The 10,837-nt window shown below is 43.3% G+C and overlaps 4 protein-coding genes across 4 annotated transcripts; 3 read left to right on the forward strand and 1 right to left on the reverse strand.

Moving 5' to 3' along the window:
• Positions 1–322: 322 nt before the first annotated feature.
• On the forward strand, positions 323–1,522 carry PHALS_14378 (Zinc finger, FYVE/PHD-type; the record flags this gene model as incomplete). The annotated part of the gene is made up of 1 exon (XM_024730179.1): positions 323–1,522. The coding sequence occupies one exon, from the start codon at positions 323–325 to the stop codon at positions 1,520–1,522; it is 1,200 nt and encodes a 399-aa protein (XP_024580482.1).
• A 1,520-nt stretch (positions 1,523–3,042) lies between these two features.
• Positions 3,043–3,271, reverse strand: PHALS_14379 (uncharacterized protein; the record flags this gene model as incomplete). The annotated part of the gene is made up of 2 exons (XM_024730180.1): positions 3,043–3,129; positions 3,179–3,271. The coding sequence occupies 2 exons, from the start codon at positions 3,269–3,271 to the stop codon at positions 3,043–3,045; spliced, it is 180 nt and encodes a 59-aa protein (XP_024580483.1).
• Positions 3,272–4,755: 1,484 nt separating this feature from the next.
• PHALS_14380 (uncharacterized protein) lies at positions 4,756–5,459 on the forward strand (the record flags this gene model as incomplete). The annotated part of the gene is made up of 2 exons (XM_024730182.1): positions 4,756–5,097; positions 5,157–5,459. 2 exons carry the CDS (start codon positions 4,756–4,758, stop codon positions 5,457–5,459), a joined length of 645 nt encoding a protein of 214 aa, XP_024580484.1.
• Positions 5,460–6,429: 970 nt separating this feature from the next.
• Positions 6,430–6,666, forward strand: PHALS_14381 (uncharacterized protein; the record flags this gene model as incomplete). Its single annotated transcript, XM_024730183.1, has 2 exons — positions 6,430–6,443; positions 6,501–6,666. The coding sequence occupies 2 exons, from the start codon at positions 6,430–6,432 to the stop codon at positions 6,664–6,666; spliced, it is 180 nt and encodes a 59-aa protein (XP_024580485.1).
• Between the last annotated feature and the right edge of the window lie 4,171 nt (positions 6,667–10,837).

Genomic DNA, 10,837 nt, shown 5'->3' on the forward strand with positions numbered 1-10,837 from the left:
TAGCTATCATCACATCCGAAAAATAAAGGAATTATGGTTCCATGAATGCAGGTATACAAATATGTGGAAGACGAAGCTTATTGTTGACATCAAGTACATCTCACTGTTGATACTAAAAGCCAGCGCTGGCACCACAAAGTAGAGAGGGAGGGACATCGAGAAGTCAAGTTTACTGGAGACAGTCCATGTCGTCATGATGCCACCTTAAGATAAGGGCGACTGATGGTCGCTGACAAAAAACCTTCGTTTTCGTTCTACTCGTTGTCTCGTTCATTTATACAAACGACGCAAAAAGCCTGGAAGCTTGAAACGCATGTTAAGCATGGCAAAATTTAACGTACATGACGTGGCGATTCCAGACATTAAACTATCTCCAGAGCGTGAAGCTTCTTTAATTGCCGAAGTTGAGGCTTTAGTGCAGAGCACGTTAGAGCTACGATCTGCGTTTGCTGCTAATGGTCGCCAACTCGATACATCGGCATGGAAGCTTGTTCGGACAAAGGATGATGTCCGCGCTTACCGTTCGCGTCGCACATTACATGGATCGGATCCCTCTAGTGACACATCAGACGCAGTGTCGTCGTCATCGTCGTCTAGCTCGCGAACAAATACGTCAAAAACAACAATTGACAACGATCGTCCTCGTGCTAAAAAAACACGACCACCGGCTGTCGTTCTTTCGGGAACTGTCGATGGTACAGCTGAAGATGCTGTATTGGGTATGCTTGCAGATTCTGAACAACATTGTATGATGCGTCAGTCATATCTTGGTACTGAGCTTGAAGACTCGAGATTGTTACTTGTGTTAGCTAAACCAACACCTCAAAATCCGTTTACGTTCATTGGTGTCAAATGGGGACGTCAGACTTATGGTCGATTTAGCCAACCTCGTGATTTTGTCTTTCTAGAATCCACAGGTATTACTAAAGATTCTCGGGGTGAAATGGTGAGCTATGGTCTCCGTCAGTCGACTGACTTGTCAGACGTCCTCACACTGCCTCGAACTGACGATGTATTACACGGCCACTTGTCAGTATGCCAAACATTTGCTAATAGTGGAGTTCCTGTCACAGGTTCACGTCATCATTCCGTCGAAATGTTTTCTCGTGCCTATTTGCAGCTAGATGGAGATGTGCCAGTAAATGTAGCAGCTTCGGCATTTGCTGAAAAAATCATGGCACTTGTCAATACAATGGAGTGTGCGACTGCGTACAAGTTAACATGGATGATGAAGCAATCAACTCGTCAAGCTCGCCCGATAATTAGTGTTCCTGGCTCAAGCGGTCACTGCGCTAACTGTACTCGCAGTCTCAGCAAACTGACGAGTTATTTGCTTTCACGTGGAGGCACGTGTCAAGTGTGCCGTCGTTCATATTGCGGCAAATGTTCGGTATACAAGAAAATATCGATTGGAATTGGGAACGAGGTGATGCAAAAGTCGATGTTATTCTGTCTTGAATGTCTTTTGGAGGCAAAACAAATCTCAGCGCGCAAAGTAGCAGTGGAACAGCAGAAGTATTAATGGAAGGACCGATCTGGATTAGAATAAATGGATGTAGCGCTCAACAAAATGGACCTAGCTGCTAATGAAGCAATGCTGGAGAGCACGTTTGTACATACTTAGTTGTCTACTCGAAGACATGTAGATAGAAGTTTTTATGGTAATCATAGAAAACTTCGTATGTGGAAATGACTTGAATTAAATGTTAGTTAAATTTATATTGACACATAATGTCTCTACAAGCAACGAAGATTCTTGATCGTTCTCGTTACATGGCAATGTAATCTTCTGCTTGATCTCTTTGCTATGAACAGTATAACTTTGTAAGTTGGCTTGAGTGTGAAGCGGACAAACTGCACATTATCAAGCACAGTTCAAGAAGCGCCCACGATGAGCTAAATTTCAGCTCTGAATTATTATCGATAGAATTTTCTCTTCATCTGCTCTCTTCAAGGTATCTTTATTCACGCTAAGGCAAGCTGGGTATTGCAAATGTGTTGCCGACGATGCATCGTTACTCTTATCATCTAGAATCTTGAAGGTGACTATTGATTCTAACAGGATACAATTGAAGGCTAAGACTCAGCAGCTTCGCGCAATAATTTCTGGGTTCTTTGGAACGTTCAAGTAAACTATCATGTCAACTACGGCTTCAGTCAACTTCTTAGGCCATAGTCCACATACAAACGTCATTTCTTCGAATTAATATCAGTGCCATCGTCACTCGCAAACTACTTCTTCACGTGATCGCAACTAAGCTATCCATGCGTATGACACACAATATTTGCAAAGATTTATATTTTACTAGTATACCTGAGGACATCGTAGAAATAAAGATCTGCGCAAAGTCGCGGACCATGCGTATCCCCTTCTCTTCTGATTGTGAAGTACGATGATTGAGATTTCATGCAGAGCGGATCGACATAAATCTTGTAGTGAAAGTCGTGACGCAGTACGCTCACAGCGGCCTACTAGGAAGAACCGGGCTTTTGTTCAATTCGTGGTAATTAAGCTCAACGGGACCCAGTACTAGAGGGAGCAACTCTATACAAGAAAGATGGGGTAATATCCTACGTTTATTGGTTGCTAGTAGTAACGTTCCAGGATTGTAACGGCACAAATCCCTATAGTACGATCATGTGCTGCGCGCGAAGGTTGAAACACTAGACAGCATGTTGAAGCATTGATTGTGGATCTCATATCCGTGCAAGTTGCGATACGGACATGCTGAGCGCTCTTACAAACCTGACTACAAAATGTCAGACTTTGGCAGCTTGGGACGCTGTTCTATTCCTAGACTTATATTGAGATACGGATTCTTCCTATATATGACCTGGATGGCGCGCCATGAGCCATTCATTGACTGAAAGTTAACGATGCTGGATGATCTGCACTTATCTCCTAGTACAGGTGTGAAGCTAGAAAATCTTTGTTGCAAGGCGTATGATTGGCGCTATCAGAACTTATGAAATTGTTTTGCTTCGAGCTTAGCACAAAAGACAGGAGCATCTGTAACGCGCGGTATCAACATGAGACAGAAGTTAGCCCCAGATCATCGCATACTTTGGAGGGTATATATATCGTGACGAGTTTGTGTGCGTGAATGTCGCGGTCTCCAGAGTAGATCCCTGTCAATACAAAAAAATTATGTTACACATTATCAATTAATGGGCAGACAAGTGTAGGTGTATTGCATTTATCAAAGTTTGATCTTTTGGAGCCGCTTTGTGCTGCCTCGAGGAAAGCTGCTGTAAAGACAAATAGTTTCATGCTGCAATGAGACGGGATCGGCTTTGACATAATTCAGAATAATGTATCCCTGTACCGGCGTGACAATACCACTGACCTTGCCAAATTATATTTTGAAGCAACCTTTTGGAGCAGTTAGGTCCCAAAAAATGTGGAGAGCAAGATTCTTCACTCTTGAATGGAATAATCGGGTTAACCATATGGAATATTAGCGCCACCTCACTACTTCAGGCATAAGGTCTTGTATCGCATAAAGAATTATCCCCCGAGTTGGTATTCAAAGGCAGGAGAAGCCGAAGTTATCGTCTGATGTCGACAGTATGTCATCAAGAAAGTCTGAAAAGCACTGAGCGCGAGGATGGAGACAGACATGCTCAAATATTCTTTGAATAACTGTTACTAGTTGCTGAAAAAATATCATGGCGTAGTAAAAAGAGTTTCGTTGTGAGTGTGACGTCCAGATTGAATGTTTGACTATAAGATAAATCTGGTGTCTCAAACCAAGTATTGACTGACGTGCCAATTCTAGATAACAGTGTGCCATCAATGACGCTTTCATCTATGCGCGAGATTGTTTAGTGAGAGTAAATCAATCTCCACACTCGCTGCTAAGTATTTGCACAAAAATGATAATAACAAGCAGAGACTGTACATGCTTATGACGAGCTAGGTCCAGCCAACGTTTTGGCGCAGACGTCAATTCTAGAGCATATTTGCGCTAAAACTGCAAGTCCGGTCTCCCTGTTCAGTACCATGACCTTGTCGCTCGCTGTCCTCGCGAGAAAGAGTCCTTGGAGTGGAATGCTCTGTTTTAGTTTCTTTTATGCGCGCAGAACTGTTGTATATTATGGTCATCTTTAGTCGTGTGAAGAAAGTTATGCCAGATGAGGACATCCCAATCAATCACTTGCAAGAAGTGCTCGAGTGTATGCGCTTTTTTTCTATGGTTTCCAACCTCGACGAGTGTGTCCTTCGCGGGCACAAAATTCCAAGATATTACTTAGAGAAGAATGGTCTGTAGGCAGAATTAAAGTTACATTTCTAGTGTCACGATTGCAATGGATCATGGAACATGACCTGGTCTGATTATTACTTGTACAATTTCTTACGATGAAATTACGCCGACTTGGCTGACCCTTCAACTTTTCCAGTGAAATATACCAAATTGCGAAGCGAGGAGAATGAATGGTCTTTAAGACTTTCGAAGAGAGTCTCATGCCAAACCGTCCAAATTAGCGTCGATCTTTTGATTTGATTATGGATTTCGACCTCTGGGACAGGCTGCGCTTCACTTCAAGCGAGTCATTGCATTTAAATTTTGCCAGCCTCAAGAGGTACAGAAGAGTCAATCTATGAACATGTCTATCTTTGGTCTTTGAGATAACATATAAGCCAGGTCAGCTTCATTTAATGTTGGTTGTGCTTTTTCGCCACAAAACGCTTTTCGAACGAAGTAGGGCGCAAAACCTCAGAGTCGATCATTTAGTACTGTTCCAAGCTTACAGATGACCGTCGGTCAATTGGTTCACAGGATTCTTTTTCGTCACTATTGCAACGACTCTAACATCGCGTCGCTCTTGTTGGAACTCTCTGGGTCAATCATAGAGTATCCGCGGCCTCAATCATGCCAAATAGACTATCACGTCAGCACATCATTTTCGATTGCCACAATTTCCATGGTTGCTCACACGTTCATAACTGGACATTCTGTTGTTATGACAATATGTGTTTTGCGGCTGGCGTTTCCCTTGTTAGACATAACATTTATGGAGCAATCGTGCCGTATTTCACACGGCCTTTCTGAACATCACCTTATAGAACGCGACAGGGGCGAGTTTTGCGTTCAGGTCGGACACAACATGTGTTACACTATTAAAAGCTTTTAGCAGCGAGGCGTTTTGCATAGTTTTGTCGCGTTTGGAAGCGTGTTAACTACTATTCTTGGTCTTCAGGTTTCTCCATTACATCACGCTCTCAGCGCGCAGCGGTGCCTCGTAAAGAGGTACTACCGCAAGGAATTGATGATGCGATAGACACAGTTTTTCAGCAAGTAATCGTAATGTACCAAACTCGAGTGCTCTATGACGCTTTTGATTGGTGGGCAAGCACTTATGTTCGCACATTCAAAACCTATTATCTGGACAAGATTTTGCCTCAATCGTTGGTGCTTTTGGCTACTATTCCGGTATTTGATCGACTAGTCCAATAAGTATCGATATTATTTTTGCAAATGATCCAAACAAGATGGACCATCTCGCTCCTGACAGCGACTCTCATCCCTATTGTGGCAATAATTTGAATCGAGATTTCCGCAAAATCGTGCAGAGCGCTACTCAGGTTCTAGATACCGGGTCAGGATATACTCGCAACTAACCGTATGCGAATCGATGCTCAGCCGAATGTGTTCATCGCTTGGTAAAAAGGTATATACCAGTGCGCCTGGACGAAGCGACCGCGGTGCTAGGGTGGCATGCTCTCGCCTAACAAGATATGCGATAAGTTAACGATATGTTTTACACATGGTTCAGTTTATCGCCATGTTCCTTGACATCTACACAAAAGGCACCGGTCCTGGGTTAGCGGTATTGATAAATTTAATGACATGAGCCCGTCTACAACTCGACATTTTCATTTCAAATAAATTAGCGTCATGTAATAAGTGTCCATACGCAACAGTTTGGCCGAAAGCCAGAATTTTCAGGCGCAAAGCACAAATGCTAGGAGCAGACGATACGAACATGTATCGTTGTGTTTGGTCAGTCTAGAACGAACGCTTTTGAGCTACTTAATCACAGTATATTGAGCTTATGTTCACCCTTGCTGCACTGGATCACCTCCAATCGTCACCAAAAAGAAGATCAAAGTATACTTTGTCAATCTTGAGAGCATGCAGACGCAGCTTGTGTCCCAGGAGAACCAACTTATAATCCCGATTCTCAAGTGCGATTCGGATGGAAAGCACTCTGTTCAACACGTATTAGGATCTCAGCATTCCCCTACGCTTAGCTATCTTTTTTCGAATTTGCTTGGGTGACTCAAGCCTGTCGAGCACTTTGACGCATCCGATCGACGACAAAAATTCGGATCAAACGCACGCCTGGACTTTGGAGAGAGTCGACGAACCGTATGAACCTAGTAAGATCACGAGAGCAAGCCACGTAGCGATCGTCGGCATTGTTATGATTAATGTGATGTCGCCCGTAGTCTTGTGAAAATATTACGATCTCGCTGAAAGCATTATTTGGGATAGTGGAAAGTTTCGCTTTGATACCCATGGAAGATTGAGGTATACTTTGGCAGAGAATCGACCTGCGTCCATTGATGCTTTCAACTACGCTCATCCTCTGTCTTTAATCTCCCAGCTAGGGACAGGGTCGTATAGTGCAACGCACTTCCCACCAGCTGGTAAGGACTAGCCATGTTTTAAGCTCGAGCTGTGACTGGTAGCTGTACCAGCACGCTCATGCATATTCAGCTGTTTATAGCACAAACTGAGATGAGAGCATGTATCCACCACGATGTCGACGTCACACTCTATACTTTACAAGGACAAGCATGACACGACGTTTTAGCCTGTATGTTTACGTGAAATCGACATTTGAGGCCATAGTTTACTCTCTTCGCCCAATGCTCGAAAGGGGCCATATGTTCCCTCACAGTATGAGACCATTGAACAAAGCATTTGTTGTCGCAACCACTGTGAACGAAAAACGGTCACCTGCGGAACATTAACTCCCCCCTCTAGGCAATTTTTAAGCGCGCTTTATTTACCCAATTTACGCAGAAGGTCCACACAAGTAGGTGTGTAAGAGATTTGTCGTGTGGTCGGTGGCTTTTGACGGAAACGACATGTTCACGACGTTGTTGGTCTGCGGTGAATTCATCAAGTATCGTTGCGACGATTTTGCTCGCAGACGGTCAAGCTCGACTGTCTGACTTCAGCGTGAACTTCGTGTTACGGTGTCGTACTACCCTCCACCTAACGGGGACGAAATTATTGTGCGAAGCTCGTGCTGAAGTGAAGTTTAGCATAGGGAATATCGAAACACCGGAGAGGATTCCATTGACGGGAAATGGCTTGGCAGTATAGTCTTCGGTGACGATGCAACTGCTGTGTTGAGACTCGAAAGGGTCAACTTTCATCGAAGAATTCTTCAATCGCCTCACCGACATGGCCTGCGTTACCTTAGTGCAGGGGCTGCGTCTTTCTGGGTGTCTCGTCAAACTATATATTTCACAAAGCAAGTTAGTGCAAGCAATCTGGTGCAATGAGCACTTGCAAGCGTTAGACGCGGATATGGATACACAGTGGGTGCTTGTAGCGCTTTCATTATATGCGAATCAGTGTATGACAAATTGGTAGTGACCCGCATTTTACGGGTATAACATAATAAGTACCTTTACATGGTGTATGTATCCATTACGATGTTCTCCTTCGGACAATTGCGAGGCTTATATGCATCATGAAGGATTATCATGAATTTAACGTTGTAAATATAGGAAGAACCGTATTTGATAAAGCAGAGGCCTACACAAAGGTCAAGCCAAGCGAAATATAGGTTTCTATAATCTAGGTAGTAAAATATCAAGGTAAGTTATCTTTGAGTATAAACAGTCTTAATCCCTTTGTCTGCACATCAGTGGTGGCCTATAAATAATCCTCCGCTTGTTAGCTAACGCAAACATTAATTGTCAAATATTTTTGTGCGAGGTGCGCGTTAATTTCGTCGCACTAGGTCTTCATGACTGTATCGAATGTGAGAATGGAGCTGGGGAATATCACGGCTGAAGGCCTCTGTAATCACCACTCACGTTGTGGTGCTTACCGCCACCTTACCAAGCGATAGTGACGCACCCCAGACTAATACAATTGGATTTCGGTGGAATACCACCAAACCTTACAATGGATGTTTGTTTGGCATCATTTTTATCTGCTTGATTAAAGCAATCTTGCTCCGCGCAAACTATTATAAAGCAGTGGATCAAACGCGATAACGGGAACTAACATGCGGTCAGAAACATTTCTGTAAGGGTAAGTTCTCAAGTGGTGGATATTGCGAGTCGTTGCGCCGCCTTTTGATCCCTGTGCAACTCGTATTCACTTGCTTGGGAAATAAATTTGCTTGCATTTGAGCAAGAATACAGATCTATGGTACAGGGGTCGGCTGGCCCTTTTACGTTATTGCAGTTTACAAGCATCGCTCGCATCGATAGCTTCTTCGTTATCAACTTCTATTAGCGAGCGATCCTTATTGCATTGATGACATAATACAGCTTTCAGTCTGCAATGGTTGGTTAAGATGCGCACTGAAGGACTTGAGCGTGCAAGAGGCCTTAGATCATATCGAGGCAGGGTATTGAGAGAGCGATCCCTTGGCTGCTGAGATGCGTCATTGTGTCCACGCAGAGAATACCTGGGGACTCAAAACATTTACGCCCAACAAGAGGTACAGAGGGTCGAGCTCCCACGCAGAGCTGATCAAAACGCCCCTCGCAGTGAAATATCGAGCCCATCCTATATAAGCAGAGTGGCCCACTGGAAAGGAGTTAGCTCAATTTAGCTTCACTGAGTTTGAGCTTCGCAATATTCATCCGTTAAGAAGCGACCGCTATCGGACAGGTGGAGCTTAAAGCCTAAGTTTGTGGCCCGTTGATGCTATTTTGAAACCATCCTGAATGATTTATAAACTACATGTAGTTGTTTGTGACGTACAATTCTTTAGAGTAGTAGAAATTTGCAGGTCTTGATGATGCTATCGTGGATACAAAAGCCGTTTGTATCGCAGCGGTGTAAAACATGTAAGTGCCATAGGCCATATTGAGTCTCGAGATAAAGTGACAAGACTTTGTAAGCGTCAGGCACTATTTGGTCGTAGACCTCAATTCAGGCTACGATCTCATCCTAGATAAAATTTTGATGGAATGCACGAGCCATGGATGAACCTGACGACAAAGACATTAGGTACCGAACAATGCCTTCCTAGTGGAGATTCGAAAAGGCATTAATTGTCTCTGTTAGTTAGATCGCTGGAGCTAACGCGCTTTGGCGCAGGTTTGAAGGGCGAAAGCTTTCATTCGAAACATGGAGCTATCCAGATAATCAACAGCGATTTTGCTTGTAGCCTTGCTTGGCTTGGAAGGCAGGAGCGACTTCTCCATATTAGAAGTCTACCGAGATGAGAATAAGCGACTGAATCTCGCGGTCTCTAAGTATACCGGTGTTATGATTCAAAAAGCCGTATCATATTGGGGATCAAAGGGTATGCTGAGAAAAACGAAGAGACAAAAAGCCGTGGTGTCCCAGGCACGTACTTGATGAGATAGGCGACGGAAATAGGGCCTGGTCATGACATTACTCAATTCCGACAAGATACCTGGGTCATGACTGAATGAAGCACCCACCATGCAAAACATCAAAGTTTCAAAAGTTTGTGCACAAAATTGTATACATTTTAAATCGGTTTTCGTAGTCCAGGTTTTGATACACTCTTATTTATTAACGATTTTCCCTAATGGATGCATAATCAAAACGATAAGATGGGAGATCACCGACCTGAACGTGAGGATTGAAGCAGCAATTCTTATCAAGGAAACAATTTCTTTCTTTTCTTTTTCAAGGAGTATTTTTACATGATGACAAATCACCACCAAGCCACCCAATCGAAAATGCCGTCATGAAACTGACTGGGTCCGTGGCGTCAAATATCTTATAACCAGCTAACAGCCGTGATCTCTGGAGGAAGGCGACAGTTTGATGTTTTTTCTTACAGATTAAAAAGCACCTTAAGTAATAGAGCACGTCTCCTCAGTTGATACGACTTTTGCGTTTGAAAGGCCGACGGCACGCGGAAAAATCAGCGTATCAACAATAAGCTTAATGGAGCCACAATTGAGCTCAAACATTTGATAAAAATTTAGTGCATACGGCATAATAGGGTGTATCGTTTAGGCTTACTCAACGAAATAATTAGAAAATATTCGTGCGAACAAGAGATATCCAGTACGATCTTCGAGCGAAATGCACCAGCAACATTCCTCCACATAGCTAAAAAGAAGTTAAAGCCTATTCCGAAATTTGTCTGACCATCGTCTTGCAGAGATCGAAAAATCTATTTTCTGTTGCAGAGAAATATGTCTTAGCCGCTGGCATGATCTCGTTTTATGAATACTTTTGAGCCAAGCTCAATCCCATCGCGCATTGAATTTATGGTAAATTGGCCGGTTGCACAAACCAGAGAAGCTTGCTTAGCATGGCTATGATTACCACGAGTAATGGCACAGTACATTAATATTGTAATGGAGTTACACGTACCCTGGTAACAGGGGTGTGTGTCACACGAGATGGGCATGGTGTGACTGCACCCAAATAAGCGTACGGTACGTGGCTAGGTAGTTCGTAGTTATGTACGTATTTAGATTTTACTATATATATATTTAGGAAAATCTATACATTTTAATTAGGCGGCTTTGCCGCAGATAAAACAAATAAAGTCAGATTTTGGTGAAAACGGAAGAGTTAATTAGCCTTAGGTTAAGGCAATAATTACTCTTGGAGTAAGCGGATTGCGATCCGCTAAACTCGTACTT

This window comes from Plasmopara halstedii, assembly GCF_900000015.1.
Source record: "Plasmopara halstedii genome assembly, contig: Scaffold_816, whole genome shotgun sequence".
In the NCBI taxonomy this organism is placed as follows: Eukaryota; Oomycota; class Peronosporomycetes; order Peronosporales; family Peronosporaceae; genus Plasmopara; species Plasmopara halstedii.